Below are 23,327 nucleotides of genomic sequence, written 5' to 3'. Positions count from 1 at the left end.
AGATAAATCGTAGGGTCAGTATTGCCTCACGTGTTCCAACATTTCTACGGAATCCAAACTGATCTTCCCCGACGTCTGCTTCTGCCAGTTTTTCCAATCGTCTGTAAAGAATTCGTATTAGTATTTTGCAGCCGTGGCATATTAAACCGATAGTTCGGTAATTTTCACGTCAACACCTGCTGTCTTTGAGATTGGAATTTCGATCTACACTGTCATAATTATTTTCGAAGATTATAATTGGATCATTGATACCTCCAATAGCGTTTTCAAAAACAATGAAATATAGCAGTTTCTGAATACTGCACATTAAAGTGCAAAGAATAGAGATATAAAGGGTGAACATTAATAAAACCGACAAAAAGCAGGAACCTGATTCCTGACTGCAAACGGAGGAAGAAAGGTGCTATGAACATATGTCCGGAAATGGACGGTGTGCGTGAACCGACAACAAATACAGAGCTGCATTGCAGCGCTCTCACAACAGATGTTCGGAACGGCCTGAATGGGATGTAATGCACTCGTTTATACGTCGAATCACGGACTGTCGCACTCTTTCGCACATTCCGGCATCTCTCCAAATAGCGTCGTGAACACGCTGTTGAAGGGTCCGCACTTCAGGAATTGGTTCAGCATACACACGCTTTTCAGATGTTCCCAGAGGTAAAAATGCAGGCGGTTTAAGTCCGGTGATGTAGGAGAGCAAGCCTCCATATCGTATCCAAAGTCCGGGGAGGGTGTTGTCGAGGTATCGGCGAACTGTAATGTTCAAGTGGGTTGGTGCTCCGTCATGTAGATGGCACAAAACCTGTCGTACTGCCAAAGGCATATCCTCAGGCAGCCCAGACAGTGTGTTCCACAAGAAGTCCAGGTACGTTCCTCCATCGAGGCATTGTCGAATAATAACCGGTCCATGTGTGTGTCACCTGCCCACACACTGATTCTGAACCGATGTTGATAAGAGGCCTGAACCATTGCCCAAGGATTGCCTGTAGCCTGCAGATGAAGATTATGCAGACTGATGATGCTAGTTCTGGTAAAGGTTTCTTCGTCGGTAAAGAGGAATGACGACAGAAATCCCGTAATTGTGATAGTCTGGTGCAAAAACCCTCGACAAAATCCTTCCGGTAGACGAAAATTTGGTGCTGATGATCTTTGCACTCGTTGCAGGTGATAAAAATACGAATAATCATACTTTACTTACACCATGTTGGCGGGTCGTTTGCCTGCATCTTGTACTAGGGTTCTCTCAATATCCTGTAGAAACCGGTCCTCCAAATCTGGTGTTCGCACTCTCCGTCAGCTCACTGCACGTTCGTCTGTCTGAGACGACCCACGGTCACAGAAACGCCGAAAAATGGCTTGATATATTCTGTCAAGGTACTTGTTTTGGTATAGCAGTCCTGCCTCTCGACCGTTTCCCGTTTCCATCTGCTTGGCCATACAAAGACACCATCTCGGCTTGTTCCCGACATGAATATCGGACCATTCTGCTGCTCACAGTTCTCTGGGTCAATCACATAGCCTGCAGCACACAAGGAACACACGATACGTGGCCAGAGCAACTGTCATTCGTCATCGCCACATAAAGTGGCAATGATGTATTTCCGGACACGTGTTCATAGCACCTTTCTTTCTCCATTCCCAGTTGGGAATCAGTCCCCGTAGATGGTTTTATTAACGTTTACCCTCTATGTTAAAAGGTGACCATCAGTGAATTTCCTTTGTATTGATTTTAGAGTGTTTCGTACGCTACTTAGAACAGAAGATGAGCTACTGTACTACTTTCAGAGAAGTTTCCCAATAGGTTGGAAATGGGGCTGAGGAGTTCCCAACTGGGAATGTCTTGGAAAGGACTTTAGTTTCCAACATTCGTCTGATAATCAAGGTAAACCTCTCGAAAACGTTGGTCATAACTGGGTAGTTGTGGGACTGAAACGGTATTTATGTGTGGGTGTGTGTGAGTGGGAGGGAGGGAGGGAGGGGGAGGGAGGGAGGGAGGGGAGAGGGAGGGGGGAGGGAGGGAGGGGAGAGGGATGGGAGAGGGAGGGAGGGGAGAGGGAGGGGAGAGGGAGGGAGGGAGGGAGGGGAGAGGGAGGGGAGGAGGGGAGAGGGAGGGAGGGAGGAGGGGAGAGGGAGGGAGGGAGGGAGGAGTGGGGAGGAAGGGAGGTGGGGGGAGGGAGGGAGGGAGGGAGGAGGGGAGAGGGAGGAGGAGAGGGAGGGAGGAGGGGAGAGGGAGAGAGGAGGGGGTAGGGAGGGGGGAGAGAGGGGGGAGAGTGGGGGGAAAGAGGGGGGAGAGAGGGGGGCGAGGGGGAGAGGGGTAGAGAATTTATTAATTAAATGTTTGCTGACAGAAAGAGAAATCTAGATAGCGCAAGTGATGTAAATAGTGTAATTGTATCCAGATAACAGAAACTGAAGCTGCTATTGTGACTCCTGTTTTCCTAAATTATCTGCTCCCTACTGAGCGATTGCCACTCATATTAAGAGACATTTGGCGGCGAGTAGTCTATCTCCATATTTGACGTCGGTGCTGAGGATGCATGTGCGTTACATCTACCACACATTTCTACTACCAGTGCAGGCCAGTTACATTTACGCGAGGAACTGGATAATCCATGAGGTAATTACTCCATGACAAGAAAAATGAAATTTTTTGAGGCGCAGAAACGGAAACGGTTTGACTGTGTCTCAGTCACGAAGTAAATCACTTGTGTTATTACTGTAATAACGTTGTAAGACTCTACTATTGGTTACATAAGTTACTAATAAAAGAAACTGGTTGCAGGTAATTCATTACAGATTAACCTCCAGTTTCTACATTTTCAGTGCTCTAAAACGTCCACAGCGGACAAAAATTATTTACTAGTGTTAATACGAGAAAGAATAGAAAGACAAAATGTGTCGGTAACCAGATAAATGTACCTTTCCGCTTTTTCACTCAATGCATATCATTCGAGTTTTTTAATATCCACAAACAATATTAGCTAGCATTTTTCAAATATTTGTCCGAAAATATTTTTGATGACTGATCGCACAGACATGGGTAGCTGCTGCATCATTTGTTTGTTTGCTCCTGGTTTTAGTATGATTTCAAAAAAAGTTGTCACCAGACGTTAACATTTTCATAACACGGGCGTAGCGTATCATCACACATTTCTATACAATTTCTTCCAATCCATGTGTGGCATACTACCAACCAGTGCTTAACAGTAATGATTAAAAACAGACTTGGTTGCAATTTTAACTTTCATATATTTCAACTACGCGTTTCGCCTTATTTAGGCATCTTCAGGTTATCTTAATTTGGTATTTTTTAGAAGCATCCTTTAGTCAGTGTAGCCAAAGGGCATCGTCGAATATATCAGGCCAACATCACCTTCGTTAAACTCAGTAAAAACTTTTCTAGATGGACGCGAGTGACACCAAGATCTGGATAACGCGTTCCCGTTCACAATAGCATCTAGAACAGTTTTTACTGAGTTTAACGAAGCTTATGTTGGCCAGATATATTCGACGATGCCCTTTTGCTCCACTGACTAAAGGATCCTTCTATGAAATACCAAATTAAGATAAACTGAAGATGCCTAAATAAGGCTAAACGCGTAGTTGAAAAATAAAAAAGGTTAAATTGCAACCAAGACAGTTTTTAACAATTACAGTTTTATTCACTCATTTTCAGAAAAAACAGAAGACCCTGAACGACCAGAGATACGACGTTTTTATTCACAGGACATGTTTATGAGTATATTCTGCAGAAATGATTACCAATTGAACCATGTCGGCCCGCAGGTTAAGGTCAACATCGATATCGCGGCGCAACGCCACCTACAGGTAAAATGTGCCTGCGTTTCTCGTTGTCGCTATAAACCGAAAGTAATGGATCAGTGTGACGAGCAGACCTGCAGAATGCCTCGCCGACGTATGCGCGAACCGTGCCGTCAAATCAGTGAGCTTGAAAGATGGCGCATTATTGGCATGAGAGAATGTGATGCATCCATCCGGGTAATTACTGCTCGTGTGGAACGAAGTGTTTCGACACTGCAGCGGGTATGTGCAGGATGGTTGACGGGAGGCCGTAGAACACGACGAGATGTGTCAGATCGCGTCACCCACGCCACCCCCGGGTAATATCGACACCGCATCCGAATGGAATTGCAGGGCATATCTGTGTTCTCCTTCTCTCTGGCGCAACAGTGCAAGAGTGTAGCACATCGTACAGTATCATGTGTGACAGACGGCATCGGTTACGTGCGCGTCGTCCACTTCTAAATGGTTCAAATGGCTCTCAGCAGTATGGGTCTTAATATCTGAGGTCATCAGTCGCCTAGACTTAGAACACCACTACTGGCCATTAAAATTGCTACACCACGAGGATGACGTGCTACACACGCGAAATTTAACCGACAGGAAGAAGATGCGGTGATATGCAAATGATTAGCTTTTCAGAGCATTCACACAAGGTTGGCGCCGGTGGCGACACCTACAACGTGCTGACATGAGGAAAGTTTCCTACAGATTTCTCATAGATAAACAGCCGTTGACCGGGGTTGCCTGGTGAAACGTTGTTGTGATGCCCCGTGTAAGGAGGAGAAATGCGTACCATCACGTATCCGACTTTGATAAAGGTCGGATTGCCAGAATATGGAATCGGTGGGTTCAGGAGGGTAAAACGGAACGCCGTGCTGTATCCCAACGGCCTCGTATCACTAGCAGTCGAGATGACAGGATCTTATCCGCATGGCTGTAACGGATCGTGCAGCCACGTCTCGATCCCTCAGTCAACACATGGGAACGTTTGTAAGTCAACAACCATCTGCACGAACAGTTCGACGATGTTTGCAGCAGCATTGACTATCAGCTCGGAGACCATTGCTGCATCACAGACAGGAGCGCCAGCGATGGTGTACTCAACGACGAACCTGGGTGCACGAATGGCAAAACGTCATTTTTCCGATGAATCCAGGTTCTGTTTACAGCATCATGATGGTCGCATCCGTGTTTGGCGACATCGTGGTGAACGCACATTGGAAGCGTGTATTCGTCATCGCCATACTGGCGTATCACCCGACATGATGGTATGGGATTCCATTGGTTACACGTCTCGGTCACCTCTTGTTCGAATTGAAGGCACTTTGAACAGGGGACGTTACATTTCAGATGTGTTACGACCCATGGCTCTACCTTTCATTCGATCCCTGCGAAACCCTACATTTCAGCAGGATAATGCACGACCGCATGTTCCAGGTCCTGTATGGGCCTTTCTGGATACAGAAAATGTTCGACTGCTGCCCTGGCCAGCACATTCTCCAGATCTCTCACCAAATGAAAACGTCTGGTCAATGGTGGCCGAGCAACTGATTCGTCACAATACGCCAGTCACTACTCTTGATGAACTGTGGTATCGTGTTGAAGCTGTATGGGGAGCTGTACCTGTATACGCTATCCAAGCTCTGTTTGACTCAATGCCCAGGCGTATCAAGGCCTTTTAGTACGGCCAGAGGTGGTTGTTCTGGATACGGATTTCTCAGGATCTATGCACCCAAATTGCGTGAAAATGTAATCACATGTCAGTTTTAGTATAATATATTTATCCAATGAACACCCGTTTATCATCTGCATTTGGTGTAGCAATTTTAATGGCCAATAGTCTACTTAAAACTAACTAACCTAAGGACATCACACACATCCACGCTCGAGGCAGGATTCGAACCTGCGACCGCAGCAGCAGCGCTGTTCTGGACCGATGCGCCTAGAACCGCTCGGCCACAGCGGCCGGCTCGTCAACTTCTCCGCCTACCCTTGCCGAATGTGCAGAAATATGCCAGACGGCAATGGTGTATGGAAAGACATCATTGAGGACAGGAATGGTATCGGATACGGTTTTCGGACGAATCCAGGTTCTGTTTGTCAGAAAATGACGGCCGCATTTTGATTCCCTGCAGACAGTAGGGGGGACATCACAGTGACTACATTCGCACAAGACTTACAGCGTGAACTCAAGGTCTTATGACGTGGAGTGTAACTGGGTACAACCACCAATCGCAGCTGATGCGTGTCGACGGTATTTTGACCAGTCTGACGTTAATGATATCCTGCGACCCATAGCCGTACCCTTTCTGGATAACACCACAGACGCCATTTTTCAGCAAGACAATACACGACCACAAGTCGCTGCACCTACTCATGCTTTCCTAGTGTCACAGGATGTCAGCGTTTTGCCCTGACCCGCCAGATCACCAGATTTATCGTCAATCGAAAATGTGTGGGATTCGGTGAAACGACGCATGCAGCACTGTGACCCAATACCAACCACCACATACGAACTTTCGAACCGAGTAAATGCAGCATGGATGGCTATACCAAAGGACGCCATTCACGCCTCACACGCGTCGATGCCATCAGGCACGGGAGAAGTTAACAGGGCCAATAGCGGACCCTGTGCCTACTAGGCAACAGGACACTTGCTGAATCGAAGTGACTGAAATGCTGATCATTTCTGCAGAACATACTAAAATACATGTCCTGTAAATATGAACGTCCTATCTCTGTCGTTCAACGTGTTCTGTTTTTCTTTCTCTTTTTTTTTCTTTCCTTTATTGTGATTTCATTCCTCTGCCCCCTATGGGCAGGGGCGGGCTGTCAGCGGCACAATCCGCCGCTCTTCAGCCGAGTGACATGACAACTAAGACAAGAATAAAATGTTACATATATAAGGCGATTAAAAAGGGGAACATAAAACAGAGTAAGGGAGATAATGGAGGTAAAAATTCACTGACATGGAGACGTTTATGGGGGGACAATTAAAAAAGATCAGAAAGTTAAAAAACAGAGTTGGCGATTCTTAAAACACAAAGAAGACACTGAATGCACATGCACAGGTTAAAAGTCGGCTACAGTATTAAAAACACTCCAGAACAACACACTTAAAACCCACTTGGAGCACACACGATGAAGAATAAAACTGACAGGTGGAACTTGCCGAGGCAGAGGCCAGACAGGATGGATAAGGAGGGGATAGCAAGGGGCAGCAAACGAGGCGGCGGGATGAAGAGTAGGGGCGTCAGCGGGCACACGAAGAGGCAGGAGACTGGTGGGGCGGGAGATGAAGAGGGAAGACAGAGCAGGAGGGAGTGCAGAGACACCGAAAGAGGGGCACAAGAGAGGGAGGGGGAGTAGGAGGGGGAAGCCGCTCAGGAGAAGGGAGGGGGAGGAGAGGGAGCCCTGAGGAGGAGGCAGGAGGAATGTGGGGTTAGAGTTGGTAGGAAGGGTAGATGTCAGGGCGAAGCTCATCATCCAGGAGGGGTAGATGGTGGAAGTTGCATTGGGAAAGGAGGCGGAGGGTGTGGAGATGGCGAGAGGGTGGCACACAGCAGTAAAGGCGCGGCAACTGGTTGGGGGTGGAGAGGAAGGGAGACACCAGGGGGTGAGGGGGATCAAGGTGGCGGGCAATATATAGTGTGCGGATGTGTTCAAGGAAAAGGAGAAGGTGGGGGAAGGGGATGAGGTCGTAGAGGATGCGCGTGGGGGACGGAACGCGGATGCGGAAGGCGAGGCAGAGTGTATGGTGTTCGAGTATTGGTAGGGCTTTATAGAACCGGGGAGGGGCGGAAATCCAAGCTACGCTGGCATAACAGAGGATGGGGCGGATCAAGGATTTGTAGGTGTGAAGGATGGTGGAAGGATGCAGACCCCACGTCCAGCCGGACAGGAGTTTCAGGAGGCGGAGGCGGCTGTGAGCTTTGTGTTGGATGGTAAGGAGATGGGGAGTCCAGGTGACGTGGCGGTCGAGTGTGAGGCCAAGGTATTTGAGTGTAGGAGTGAGGTGGATAGGACGGCCATAAATGGAGAGGTAGAAATCATGGAGACAGAAGGAGCGGGTGGTGCGGCCTATGATGGTCGCCTGTTTCTTTTTTTTCTCAGCATAAGTGTATTATAAATGTGAATGCGTATAGAGACGTATTATACAATCACAAGGTTTCATAACCAAAACTAATAGAAAAATTGTGTTGAGATGGAGTGTAAATGGTAGTGCTGTAGCTCGATAATACAGGATAGTAAACCATTACTTTTTAACAACATTTATTTTACAACAAGGGCAAAATTTATTTATACGAATTTAAAGTAGTGTTCTACGCAGAATAAAACAAATTTAAGAGAAGTAGTAAAAGACAAAAGAGTAAAAGAAAAAAAAATTAGACCTCTGCATTCGTCTTATTTGACTCTACATGCACGTTAGAAATGAAACGGAAGATAGTACATTTGTACTAGTGTCAACAGCAAAATAGAACTTAAGCTTACAGCTCATCAAAATGCTAGTACAGGTAATAGACAACATTTCTTCAGTCATCACTTACACGCCATCTAACGTAAGCGAGGCTACCTATGCGATGTTGAGGGCCTCTATGGCTTCTATGTTCATTCGTCTACTAGTTGTGTACGTGTCATATTAGTTTTCTCTCCGATTTTGCACAGAACTTCCTCATTCCTTACCTTAACAGTCCACCTAATTTTCTACTTTCGTCTGTGGCACCACATCTCAAATGCTTAGATTCTCTTCTGTTCCGGTTTTATACAGACCATGTTTCACTTCCATATAAAGCTGTGTTCCAAACGTACGTTCTCAGAAATTTCTTCCTCAAGTTAAGGTGGATATTTGATGTTAGTAGACTTCTCTTGGCCAGGAATGCCCTTTTCGCCAATGCTGGTCTGCCTTTGATATCCTTCTTGCTCCGCCCGTCATTGGTTATTTTACTGCCTAGCTAGCAGAATTGCTTAACTTCATCTATTTCGTGATCATCAATTCTAAAGTTAAGTTTCTCGCTATTCTCAATTCTGCTACTTCTCATTACTTACATCTTCCTTCGATTTAGTTTCAATTCATATTCTATACTCATTAGCAGCAGATCTTGTAATTCTTCTTCACATTCATTGAGGATAGCAATGTATCAGCGAATCTTATCATTGATATCCTTTCACCTTGAATTTTAATTCCAGTCCTGAACCTTTCTTTTCTTCAATCACTGCTTCTTCGATGTACAGATTGAACAATAGGGGCGAAAGGCTACATTCCTGTCTTACACACGTTTTAATTCAAGCACTTCGGTCTTGGTTGTCCAATCTTATTATTCCCTCTTAGCTCTTGTACATATTGTATGTTACCAGTCTCTCCCTATAGCTTACCCTACTTTCCTCAGAATTTCGAACATTTTGCACCATTTGACACTGCCGAACGCCAGGTCGACATGTTCTATGATCTTGTCTTGATTTTCCTTTAGTCTTGCCTCCGTTATCAACTGCAATTTCAGAGTTGCCTCTATGGTGCCTTTACCTTTTCAAAATCCAAACATCCTCAGTTTTCTTTTCCATTTTTCTGTATATTATTCTTATCAGCGACTAAGATGCATGAACTGTTAAGCTGATTGTGCGATAATTCTCACACTTGTCAGGTCTTTCTGTCTTCGGAATAGTGTGGATGATATTTTTCCGAAAGTCAGATGACATCGCCAGATTCATAAATTCTACACCCACCGTCAATAGTCGTTTTGTTGCCACTTCCCCCAATGATTTGAGAAATTCTAATGGAATGTTACCTTTCTCTTCTGCCTTATTTGGTCTTCTGTCCTTAAAATGCTCTTTTAAATTCTGATTCTAATACTGGATCCACAATCTCTTCTAAATCGACTGCTGTTTCTTCTTCTGTCACTTCAGACTAATCTTCCCCCTCATACAGGCTTTCATTGTATTCTTTTCACCTATCCGCTCTCACCTCTGCATTTACCAGTGGGATTCCCGTTGCACTCTTTATGTTATCACTCTTGCTTTTAATATCACCGAAGGATGTTTTGACTTTCCTGTATGCTGAGTCTATCCTTCCGACAATCATTTTTGTCGGACGGTGTGGCCGAGCGGTTCTAGGCGCTACAGTCTGGAACAGCACGACCGCTACGGTCGCAGGTTCGAATCCTGCCTCGGGCATTGTGTGTGTGATGTCCTTAGGTTAGTTAGGTTTAAGTAGTTCTAAGTTCTAGGGGACTGATGGCCTCATAAGTTAAGTCCCAAAGTGCTCAGAGCCATTTGAATCATTTGACAATCATTTCTTTTCGATTTCTTCTCATTATTTATGCAGCCGTCTTAGCTTCCCTGCACTTCCTATTTATTTCATTTCTCAGTGACTTTTATTTCCGTCCATTCCTCTTCAGTTCTACTGCATACTGAGCTATTCCATATTCCTGTATCTATAACGTTAGAGAACTTCAAACGTATCTCGTGATTTCTTAGTACTTTAGTATCCCACTTTTTTGCGTATTGATTCTTCCTGACTAACGTCTCAATGACTGAATGACTTCAGCCTAATCTTCATCACTACTACATTGTGATTTGGGTATATATCTGCTCCTGGGTTCGCTTTACAGTCCATATCTGCTTTCGGAATCTCTGTCTGACCATGAAGTAATCTAACCGAAATCTTCGCGTATCACCTGGCCTTTTCCAAGTATACCTCCTCCCCTTGTGATTCTTGAAGACAATATTCGCTATTAGTAGCCGAAATTTATTACAGAACTCAATTAGTCTTTCTCCTCTCTCATTCCTTTACCCAAGCCCATATTCTCCTGTAATTTTTTCTTCTACTCGTTCTCCTACAACCAAATTCCAGTCCCTCACTACCATTAGATTTTCGTCTACCTTTATGTACGCTCTTAGCCTTTCAATATCCTCATACACTTCCTCTATCTCTTCATTTTCAGCTCGCGACGTTGGCATGTATACCTGAACTATCGTTGTCGGGTTCGGTTTGCTGTCACTGAACTGTTCACAGTAACGCACTCTCTTCCCTATCTTCCTATTCATAACCACTCCTGTTACACCATTTTCTGCTGCTGTCGATATTACCCGATACTCATCTGACCAGAAATCCTTGTCTTCTTTACACTTGAGTTCACTGATCCCTACCATATCTAGATGGATCCTTTGCATTCCCCTTTCCAGATTATGTAGTTTCCCTACCACGTTCAAGCTTCTGACATTCCACGTCCCGACTCGCAGAAGGTTGTCCTTTCGTTGATTATTCAAGTCTTTTTCTCGTGGTCACCTCCTCCTTCGCAGTCCCCTCCCGGTGATCCACATGGAGGACTATTCCGGAATCTTCTCAATGGAGAAATCATCACGACACCTTTCCATTTACATGCCACATGTCTTGTGGATACAAGTAATGTGTTTTTAATGTAGTGGTTTCCATTGCCATCTGCATCCTCTTTCCGTTGGTCATTGAAAGTTTCTTGCGCCTAAGGCAGTTTCGCTATAGAACAAATGTAAGGAAGTAGAGGCGCATATCACTAGGGTTAAGATAGATACTTCCTACAGGAAAATTAAAGAGATCTTTGGAGAAAAGAGAACGACTTGCATGAATATCAAGAGCTCAGATGGAAATCGAGTAATAAGCAAAGAAGGGAAAGCAGAAAGGTGGAAGGAGTACATAGAGGGTCTATACAAGGGCGATGTTCTTGAGGGCAGTATTATAGAAATGAAAATGAAGATGAAATAGGAGATACGATATTGAGCGAAGAGTTTGACAGAGCACTGAAAGACCTAAGTCGAAACAAGGCCCCGGGAGTAGACAAGATTCCATTAGAACTACTGACAGCCTTGGGAGACCAAGGCCTAACAAAACTCTACCCTCTCGCGAGCAAGATGTATGACACAGGTGAAATACCCTCAGACTTCAAGAAGAATATAATAATTCCAATCCCAAAGAAAGCAGGTGTTGACACATGTGAAAATTACTGAACTATCAGTTTAATAAGCCACGGCTGCAAAATACTAACGCGAATTCTTTACAGACGAATGGAAAAACTGGTAGAAGCAGACCTCGGAGAAGATCAGTTTGGATTCCGTAGAAATGTTGGAACACGTGAGGCAATACTGATTCTACGACTTATCTTGGAAAATAGATTAAGGAAAGGCAAACCTAGGTTTCTAGCATTTGTAGACTTAGAGAAAGCTTTTAACAATGTTGACTGAAATACTCTTTCAAATTCTGAAGGTGGCAGGGGTAAAATACAGGGAGCGAAAGGCTATTTACAATTTGTACAGAAACCAGATGGGAGTTATAATTGTCGAAGGACATGAAATGAAAGCAGCGGTTGGGAAGGGAGTGAGAGAGGCTTGTAGCCTATCACCGATGTTGTTCAATTTGTATATCGAGCAAGCAGTAAAGGAAACAAAAGAAAAATTCGGAGTAGGAATTAAAATGCATGGAGAAGAAATTAAAACTTTGAGGTTCGTCGATGACATTGTAATTCTGACAGAGGCAGCAAAGGACTTGGAAGAGCAGTTGAACGGAATGGACAGTGTCTTTAAAGGAAGATATAAGATGAACATCAACAAAAGCAAAACGAGGATAATGGAATGTAGTCGAATTAAATCGGGTGATGCTGCGGGAATTAGATTAGGAAATGAGATGCTTAAAGTAGCAAATGAGTTTTGCTATTTGGGGAGCAAAATAACTGATGACGGCCGAAGTAGAGAGGATATAAAATATAGACTGGCAATGGTAAGGAAGCGTTTCTCAAGAAGAGAAATTTGTTAACATCGAGTATAGATTTAAGTGTCAGGAAGTCGTTTCTGAAAGTATTTGTATGGAGTGTAGCCATGTATGGAAGTGAAACATGGACGATAAATAGTTTGGACAAGAAGAGAATAGAAGCTTTCGAATTGTGGTGCTACAGAAGAATGCTGAAGATTAGATGGGTAGACCACATAACTAATGAGGAGGTATTGAATAGATTTGGAGAGAAGAGAAATTTGTGGCACTACTTGACTAGAAGAAGGGATCGGTTGGCAGGACATGTTCTGAGGCATCAAGGGATCAGCAATTTAGTATTGGAGGGCAGCGTGGAGGGTAAAAATCGTAGAGGGAGACCAAGAGACGAATACAGTAAACAGATTCAGAAGGATGTATGTTGCAGTAGGTACTGGGAGATGAAGAAGCTTGCACAGGATAGGGTAGCATGGAGAGCTGCATCAAACCAGTGTCTGGACTGAAGACCGCACCAACAACAACAACAAGACAATTTCGCACCCCAAAGGACAAAAGAGTGCCCTTAACCTCTCATCGTCCCTCTGCCCTCTTTGACAAGGGTGTTGGCAGAACGAAGGTGATTTCTTGTGGCGGAAGTCTTCGGACGGTTATTAATCAATATTTAAGCAATGATGGGTTTCGAACCCGGGACCGACGACGTTTTGATTAGTAATCAAACATGATACCCTTTTTTATTGGGTGCGAGGGGGTACGGTTATTAGCCGTTTGAATCGCAAAAAAACATTTGACAAAACACGGGATCGAAACCAGGGACTTTTATATCTTATATCTACCACTCTCCCAGCTTTTTTTTATGGGATCTGATTATGGTCTGGCGGAGGCAGGTTGGACAGGGGTCGCAAGCCGAGGCTTGCGACAGTGTCTCCCTTCTCGTTTTTCTGGGAATGTGGTCCAAGGTATGAAACGCTTTTTTTTAATTTTTTATTTGTGGCTATTGATTTTCTTGTCTTTAATTGGTGAAAAACACAACATACAGAAACTAGAGGTACCATTCGACACGTCTAAACGTAATAACGGCTGCCAACGCCGTCTAGATTTAGAGAGTTCACAAACAAAAAATGAATAAATAAGTGGGCCATGGGTGCAGTTTTGGTAATACCAGTCTACTACTTGTTACAATGTGTCAGCTTTTTTAGAATCGTATTAAAAATATAATTAAGGTGAGCAATCCTCACTTAAGACTTTCAGTCGCGCTTACAATTTTCCTTTGTTCATTTGAAAAGGTTTGAAAGTCTAAATCGCTCGCACTTAACATATGTCGGCTGTATTATACCAGGTGATCAAAAAGTCAGTATAAATTGGAAGACTGAATAAATCACAGAATAATGTAGATAGAGAGGTACAAGTTGACACACATACTTGGAATGTCATGGGGTTTTATTAGAACCAAAAAGATACAAAAGTTCAAAAAATGTCCGACAGATGACGCTTCATCTGATCAGAATAGCAATAATTAGCATAACAAAGTAAGACAAAGCAAAGATGATGCTCTTTACAGGAAATGCTCAATATGTCCACCATCATTCCTCAACAATAGCTGTAGTCGAGGAATAATGTTGTGAACAGCACTGTAAAGCATGTCCGGAGTTATGGTGAGGCATTGATGTCGGATGTTGTCTTTCAGCATCCCTAGAGATGTCGGTCGATCACGTTACACTTGCGACTTCAGGTAACCCCAAAGCCAATAATCGCACGGACTGAGGTCTGGGGACCTGGGAGGCCAAGTATGACGAAAGTGGCGGCTGAGCGCACGATCATCACCAAACGACACGTGCAAGAGATCTTTCACGCGTCTAGCAATACGGGGTGGAGAGCCATCCTGCATAAACATCGTTCGTTCCAGCAGGTGTTTATCAGCCAGGCTGGGGATGATGAGATTCTGTGTCATATCGGCCTACCTCTCACCCATGACGGTAGCAGTCACTGACGTCTTGCTGTCCAGTGCCATCTGTCGGACATTTTGTGATTTTTTTTGTTCTAATTAAACCCCATGTCATTCCAAGCATGTGTGTCAATTTTTACCTCTCTATCTACATTATTCCGTGGTTTATTACGTTTTCAAATTTATACTGACTTTTTGATCACCCAGTACATAAACCAAAAGGGAAAATGAGCACAACCGGTGAATTTTTAGAGTCACAATACTCGTACTCACGGGCTCAATGCCTATTGGTAGTAATTGGTAGTACTGAAAATATTTAGACCAGCATTAATATTGTTGGCCGCCCCCCCCCCCCCCCAAATTCTATAAGTCCCTCCAGATCCTTGAGCATCATGCACTTTGCCTCACCTTCCATATACGCCTCCTGTCGCCCACACGGAACCTCTATGACCTCATTCCTTCCCCCCATCTGTTCCTATTCCTCGAACATATCCGCATCCTCTACACCTCCCGCCGCCTTGATCCCCCTCACCCCCTGGTTGCTCCTCTCCTCTGTAACCCCTGCTCTCTGCCACGCCATCGCTGTTGTGTCCCCCTTACCCTCCATCTCTACACCCTTCATATCCTTTCCCAAGGTGGCTTCCATCAACCCCCCCTCACAGATGATGCCCTCCCTCCCTCCATTTATCCCTCCTATCAACTCTGATTCTCACCCCCCCCCTCCTTTCCTCCGTCCTTCCCCTGGGCTCCCTCTTCCCCCCTTCCATCATGCGTTTCTCCCTGCCTAATCTCTCCCTACATCCCTTCTCCCCCCCCCAAGTCCATTTGTCTTCCCCCTCCTCTGCCTTCCCCACTCCCTGTCGAGTCTGCCCAGCACCGCCCACCCCTCTTATGGGTCCTCATCCTCCATTGGCTGCTTTCCCCCTCCCCCCCTTCGCTTTTCCTCACCTTCCCCCCTTTTTTCTTTTCCCATCATCTGACCAGTTTCCCCCCACCTGCTCTCGGCTGTGGTTTGTCATATTTTAGTGCAGCGTTCCAGTGTTGTTTCGTCATTTCCCTTGTTGCGAACAGAAACCATGCTGTCGCTGGGTGTGAATTTTATGTCTTTTGCGAACAGAAACCAGACTGTCGCTGTGTTTTTTTTTTTAATTGTCTGTCTATTATTTTTCCTGTCTGCTTCATATGTATTTTATTAGCATCATCATCCCTTTGTTCTGTGTTTTAAGTTCCACGATTTTTTTTTTCGCCATGTTACCCTTCGTCTCCGATTTTGTCGCCTGTTTTTTACTATATATTATCTTCTCTTTTTTTACAACAAAGTCTGTAGGCTGAAGAGCGGCATAGTAAGCTGCTGCCAGCCCGCCCCCTTCGGGGGAAATCGAAATTCAATAAAGAAAAAAAAATTGTTGGCCGCGCGGGATTAGCCGAGCGGTCTCAGGCGCTATCATGGACTGTGCGGGTGGTCCCGGCGGAGGTTGAAGTCCTCCCTCGGGCAAGGGTGTGTGTGTGTTTGTCCTTAGGATAATTTAGGTTAAGTAGTGTGTAAGCTTAGGGACTGATGACTTTAGCAGTTAAGTCCCATAAGATTTCACACACATTTGAACATTTTTGAACATCAATATTGTTCTTCAGAATTTCTAGTATTGACAACACAACACTCGCCCTCTTACGGACATTATATTGGCCTCTCTTTCTCGCTCTCTCTCTCTCTCTCTCTCTCTCTCTCACACACATACACACATACATACATACATACATACATACATATACACACACACACACACACACACACACACGAATTACTTCCGTGCGTCGTATTGAAACCGACCTCTGCCGCGATGCAGCCCGGGGGCCACCAGTTGCCCGCTCGCGCCTTAGACACTAGCAACTGGTGGTAACGGGACCAACTTCTACAGCAGTTAGCCACAGGAGCGTGAGGAGCGTCCATTACCTTGCAAGGGTGACCACGAAGCGGCCTCCGGCCTCAGGCAGGATGTTGTAGAAGCCGTTGCAGAGCAGCGCCCACTGGAGCAGCAGCGAGGCCAGCAGCATGTTGAGGCCCAGCGAGCTGTACATGTAGCGGCGGGCGAACGTGCCCAGCAGCGCGAACCCGGCCAGCAGCGACAGGTGCACCTCCTGGAAGCCTGCAACAGCCGCCCCGTGGGGCTCCAGCAGGCGGGCCGACCAACAAGTGGGGCGGGGCAAACACGGTACTGTAGCCGACCACAGAGCGTGGCCCAGTGACTGTGAACTGGGGAGAGTGTGCAGAAGAGACTGTACGAGCGTGGCAACTGTAAGGGCAGTGTGTTACGTGCCAAAGGGACGATTAAAGAAAGTAATTAGGTCTTGTAACATCATAGATTAAGGGTCGACCTGCGACAGCAATCGCACAACTTGCGTACGGGCCGCTAGACCCAGCCGCGAGCGATAAGAGTGCATTGCGGTCGCAGGGGTGCGTGTTGCGTACGGGCCGCGAGGTGCCGCCACGAGCGCAGCCGTATATACAGGGTGTTTCAAAAATGACCGGTATATTTGAAACGGCAATAAAAACTAAACGAGCAGCGATAGAAATACACCGTTTGTTGCAATATGCTTGGGACAACAGTACATTTTCAGGCGGACAAACTTTCGAAATTACAGTAGTTACAATTTTCAACAACAGATGGCGCTGCAAGTGTGAAAGATATAGAAGACAACGCAGTCTGTGGGTGCGCCATTCTGTCCGTCGTCTTTCTGCTGTAAGCGTGTGCTGTTCACAACGTGCAAGTGTGCTGTAGACAACATGGTTTATTCCTTAGAACAGAGGATTTTTCTGGTGTTCGAATTCCACCGCCTAGAACACAGTGTTGTTGCAACAAGACGAAGTTTTCAACGGAGGTTTAATGTAACCAAAGGACCGAAAAGCGATACAATAAAGGATCTGTTTGCAAAATTTCAACGGACTGGGAACGTGACGGATGAACGTGCTGGAAAGGTAGGGCGACCGCGTACGGCAACCACAGAGGGCAACGCGCAGCTAGTGCAGCAGGTGATCCGACAGCGGCCTCGGGTTTCCGTTCGCCGTGTTGCAGCTGCGGTCCAAATGACGCCAACGTCCACGTATCGTCTCATGCGCCAGAGTTTACACCTCTATCCATACAAAATTCAAACGCGGCAACCCCTCGGCGCCGCTACCATTGCTGCACGAGAGACATTCGCTAACGATATAGTGCACAGGATTGATGACGGCGATATGCATGTGGGCAGCATTTGGTTTACTGACGAAGCTTATTTTTACCTGGACGGCTTCGTCAATAAACAGAACTGGCGCATATGGGGAACCGAAAAGCCCCATGTTGCAGTCCCATCGTCCCTGCATCCTCAAAAAGTACTGGTCTGGGCCGCCATTTCTTCCAAAGGAATCATTGGCCCATTTTTCAGATCCGAAACGATTACTGCATCACGCTATCTGGACATTCTTCGTGAATTTGTGGCGGTACAAACTGCCTTAGACCTCACTGCGGACACCTCGTGGTTTATGCAAGATGGTGCCCGGCCACATCGCACGGCCGATGTCTTTAATTTCCTGAATGAATATTTCGATGATCGTGTGATTGCTTTGGGCTATCCGAAACATACAGGAGGCGGCGTGGATTGGCCTCCCTATTCGCCAGACATGAACCCCTGTGACTTCTTTCTGTGGGGACACTTGAAAGACCAGGTGTACCGCCAGAATCCAGAAACAATTGAACAGCTCAAGCAGTACATCTCATCTGCATGTGAAGCCATTCCGCCAGACACGTTGTCAAAGGTTTCGGGTAATTTCATTCAGAGACTACGCCATATTATTGCTACGCATGGTGGATATGTGGAAAATATCGTACTATAGAGTTTCCCAGACCGCGGCGCCATCTGTTGTTGAAAATTGTAACTACTGTAATTTCGAAAGTTTGTCTGCCTGAAATGTACTGTTGTCCCAAGCATATTGCAACAAACGGTGTATTTCTATCGCTGCTCGTTTAGTTTTTATTGCCGTTTCAAATATACCGGTCATTTTTGAAACACCCTGTAAGTGCCGACCGAGTTTGGCCAGCTCTCATTTTGTTGGCATCTCATTTTTGCCTATTTTCTTATTTGCTTAGTTGCTTAGCTCTTATTCGTTCATGGCTCATGTTATTGTGCTCTCTTTCAGCCAGTCTGATTGTTTTGATTTACTCCCAGTTGAGAAGTGCTTATTTTGGCATTTCACTTTTACGTATTTCTCATTTTGCTAATAATATGCTCATTAGCTTTTTACAGTTGAATTGATTAACATAGTCACATGTACTTTTTGTTCATTTCAGCCTGTTCGTATTTTGATGTTCTTTAAATACTGTAATAATTATCGGAAGCATTTGTTCCATTAAACTTGTGCAAAGTATTCTCGATGAAGAATTTGTTCTGTGACACAGGTGTAAGGTTTTGAATATAAATTATATACGAAACTGTACTTTAAAAGGAATTTATTTTTTCAGTTTGTACTACATCAGACGACAGTTTTGTGATATGAGGGAGAAATATGAGGGGGAACCTATGGAAATAGTCTTAAGTGATCCCCTTTAAGAATAAAAATTTGTGTGACACTGTAGGCACCGAATATATATATATATATATATATATATATATATATATATATATATATATATATATGTCACAGTCTCTACTGTTACTATTTCAAAGTGACAATTTCCATTCTTTAGCCCTTGAGCAGTCGTCCGTAGTCGTCACGCAACAGTTTCCTTTTAGTTATATTGCCGCCCGTACGGGTTTTCCACAGACATGAATTTGCATAGCTTCGAGTTCCACTTTAAAGATCGGTATTTCATCATTGTTGTTTGAAATTGGCTGTTATTGGAGAGTTTAAAAATATGTTTATCCACATCGGGGACCAAAGAGCAACGTCATCGGCCCCAGCAGGAGAGGCAAGGATAGGGAAGTAAATCGGTTGTGCCCTTCCAAAGGAACCACCCCGGCATTTGCTTGAAGCGACTTAGGTAAATCACGGAAAACTTAAATCAGGATGGCCTGGCGTAGGTTTGAACCGTCGTCCACCAGGATGAGAATACAGTGTGCCAGCCACTCCGCCACCTCGCTTGCTATCCACATTGTTTCTATGGCTGACAGTTGTCACAATTCCGTTTCTATTTCGATAAATTCGATAAAAATGAAGACAAAGCCATGAAGAGAACTACTTTCCTAACCAATTTTGTTTGGGATACTAAGGAGATGTCAAACACCGTAGGTACCTAAGGCGATCGGGAGGCGCGGACTTCAACTCTGTGGAATGGAAGAGACTGTAAACGTGCCACAAGAGGAAAGAAAGAGACAAAGAGGAAGGTGCGACGACTGTGCTAGACCATAGGATAAATCAGCGAGGGAGTGGTGTGTATGGCGTGATAGGTGAACATGCACTGATCGTTTGAAGTAACTGTCTGATGTGTTTCGACAGTGTGGATTGAAATAATATAGGAGTCAAAAAATAATTTCAGAAATACTGGTTTAACTGTTATAGTACTGAGGCTGGTATGAAGATACTGCACTGTATGGTTCACAAACGACACTTATTATTCATTTTTACTGCAATATAAGTTCCCTTTTGCTTGTTTTCATTCAAATAAGTTATGTGTGTTACGTTTATTATACTAAACATAGCGAATTAACGTGTGGAGTTGAGTAATTAACTGAATTCAACATCATTATGGATCCAGAATGAGATTTTCACACTGCAGCGGAGTGTGCGCTGATATGAAACTTCCTGGCAGATTAAAACTGTGTGCCCGACCGAGACTCGAACTCGGGACCTTTGCCTTTTGCGGGCAAGTGCTCTACCATCTGAGCTACCGAAGCACGACTCACGCCCGGTACTCACAGCTTTACTTCTGCCAGTATCTCGTCTCCTACCTTCCAAACTTTACAGAAGCTCTCCTGCGAACCTTGCAGAACTAGCACTCCTGAAAGAAAGGATATAGCGGAGACATGGCTTAGCCACAGCCTGGGGGATGTTTCCAGAATGAGATTTTCACTCTGCAGCGGAGTGTGCGCTGATATGAAACTTTCGCAGGAGAGCTTCTGTAAAGTTTGGAAGGTAGGAGACGAGATACTGGCAGAAATAAAGCTGTGAGGACGGGGCGTGAGTCGTGCTTCGGTAGCTCAGTTGGTAGAGCGCTTGCCCGCGAAAGGCAAAAGTCGCGAGTTCGAGTCTCGGTCGGGCACACAGTTTTAATCGGCCAGGAAGTTTCATCATTATGGATGTATGTATCCAATTTTCTTTCATAGGTGTTAAAATAAGCTGTCACCCACGTGACCAATAACGTAGCAGAAATTCACGTGATTACTGCAGAATTAATTGAGTAATTTTTATATTTGAAAAGTAAAACATGCTGTTTTGTTTTTATTTCCTCAAAATAATTGTGTTTCCTTCTGCCGAACATCTTCGATATGATCATTTATATGGCATCGGCGCACTGCCAAAAACATCAAATACTTGAATGAGGGTTGTCCACATTAATTTTGTCATCTGCTACATTCTTTTGATTAATTAGTATCCATTAGTGAAACTAGTTTACTTAATAACAGCGCGAATTACGAATAGTAGTTTCAGATTTCCTAATCATTGTTTTATGTAAATATACAAGTGATTGCTAAATTTCTTATAAAGTAGATCAAAAATATATATAAATAAGTCAAGCATTTATACAGCTAATGTTTATAAATATTAGGCACTATTGCACTCAATGAATTCATAGTAATTAGCATTCTTAGTTAAAAGGTTGTCACTGAAGTAGAATCCCACATTTCAGCAAACTAAACAGCATAATTCAATGGCAATTACTGTTGTATCTAGAACTTCAGAAGGATCTCCCTACACTATATAGTTACTGAGAAATGTAAATCTTCAATTGTAATTAGTAAAGAGCCAGCGAGCAACAACAGTGGTTCTAACTATTGTAACCTTATGCAAGAGGTTCCTCGGAGGCTATTTGTGACAGACTGCGGAAGATTATAAAATGTCCAAGATCTACGTCCGCCATCAAGGGCCGGCCGGAGTGACCGAGCGGTTCTAGGCGCTACAGTCTGGCAACGCGCGACCGCTACGGTCGCAGGTTCGAATCCTGCCTGGGGCATGGATGTGTGTGATGTCCTTAGGTTAGTTAGATTTAAGTAGTTCTAAGTTTTAGGGGACTAATGACCTCAGACGTTAAGCTCCATATGGCTCAGAACCAATTGAACCATTTTGAACCATTAAGGGAAACGTACCGCAAATGACTTACCACAAATTAAAACCCGTAAGATATGCCAAGGTTTTTCTAAATTTCGCATCTGTTAGGTCATTCGGAAATTTAGTAACTGTTTTAAATAGGTAATGGAACAGTGGATATGTAATTAGTTTCACTGATTACGCCAAACTAAAATAATGCTCACTGTGACAACAGTATCAGATTCTGAACTGTGCTACTTCCAAATTAAACTTACTGTGCACATCGTTTGCGGATATACTTGACTCTTAGGTTTCAAGGACAGTGATTTGACAACAATATACCGTAACTGTGCCAATTATACATACACACATCAAGAAAAGTTATGCGTAACCTCTATTTCGAGAGTTCCGGAACCTGTACGGAAATTTGGAATAGAGATCAACATAAACATCATTTCCACCCTTTTTACTGCTCATGAACCCCACATATTGCATGTTCTACCACCATACAGTGAGACTTTCAGAGGTGGTTGTACAGGTTGCTGTATACACCGGTACATCTAATACCCAGTAGCACGTCCTCTTGCGCTGATGCGTGCCTGTATTCGTCGTGGCATACTATCCACATGTTCATCAAGGCACTGCTAGTCCAGATTGTCCCAAGCCTCAACGGCGATTCAGCGTAGATCCCTCAGAGTGGTTAGTCGGTCACGTCGTCCATAAACAGCCCTTTTCAATCCCTCCCAGGCATGTTCGATAGGGTTCATATCTGGAGAACATGCTGGCCACTCTAGTCGAGCGATGTCGTTATCCTGAACGAAGTCATTTACGATGAGCGCGCGAATGGTCGTCCATGAAGACGAATGCCTACCCAATATGCTGCTGATGTGGTTGCACTATCGGTCGGAGGATGGCATTCACGTATCGTACAGCTGTTACGGCGCCTTCCATGACCACCAGCGGCGTACGTCGTGTCTAAGGCATTCAGCCTGACTGGGTTGCCTCCAAACTCGTCTCCGACGACTGTCTGGTTGAAGGCGTATATCATCAGTGAACAGAACTTTATGCAAACCCTGAACGGTCCATTCGGCATGTTGTTGGGCCCCATCTGTACCGCGCTGCATGGGGTAGCGGTTTCAAAGATGGAGCTCGCCATGGAAGTCTGGAGTGAATTTGCGCATCATGCAGCCTATTGTGCACAGTTGGAGTCATAACACGACGTCCTGTGGCTGCACGAAAAGCATTATTCAACATGGTGACGTTGCTGTCATGTTTCCACCGAGCCATAATCCGTAGGTAGCGGTGCTCCACTGCAGGAGTAGCCCTTGGGCGGCCTGAGCGAGGCATGTCATCGACATTTCCCCTCTCTCTCTGTATCTCCTCCATGTCCGAACAACATCGCTTTGGTTCACTCCGAGACGCCTGGACACTTCCTTATTCAGAGCCCTCCCTGGCACAAGGTAACAATGCGGACGCGATCGAACCGCATGGTTGAACCACAGACAACATGAGCCGTGTACCTCCTTCCTGGTGGAATGACTGGAACTAATCGGCTGTCGGACCGCCTCCGTCTAATAGCGCTTCTCATACATGGTTGTTTACATGTTTGGGCGGGTTGAGCGACATCTCTG

General features: G+C 44.9%; 1 protein-coding gene across 1 annotated transcript in view; it reads right to left on the bottom strand.

Moving 5' to 3' along the window:
* LOC126209984 (ammonium transporter Rh type A-like) overlaps positions 1–16,919 on the bottom strand; it is a 169,844-nt gene extending 152,925 nt beyond the window's left edge. The window contains exons 1-2 of the mRNA XM_049939094.1: positions 16,883–16,919; positions 16,432–16,771 (exon numbers count right to left, since the gene is read on the bottom strand). Coding sequence (XP_049795051.1) covers positions 16,432–16,771; positions 16,883–16,919 — 377 coding nt within the window. The remainder of the gene's footprint in view (positions 1–16,431; positions 16,772–16,882) is intronic.
* Positions 16,920–23,327: the final 6,408 nt, after the last annotated feature.

Source organism: Schistocerca nitens, chromosome 10 (genome assembly GCF_023898315.1).
Source record: "Schistocerca nitens isolate TAMUIC-IGC-003100 chromosome 10, iqSchNite1.1, whole genome shotgun sequence".
NCBI classification, from domain to species: Eukaryota; Metazoa; Arthropoda; class Insecta; order Orthoptera; family Acrididae; genus Schistocerca; species Schistocerca nitens.
This window is presented reverse-complemented; position numbering and strand designations above follow the sequence as displayed.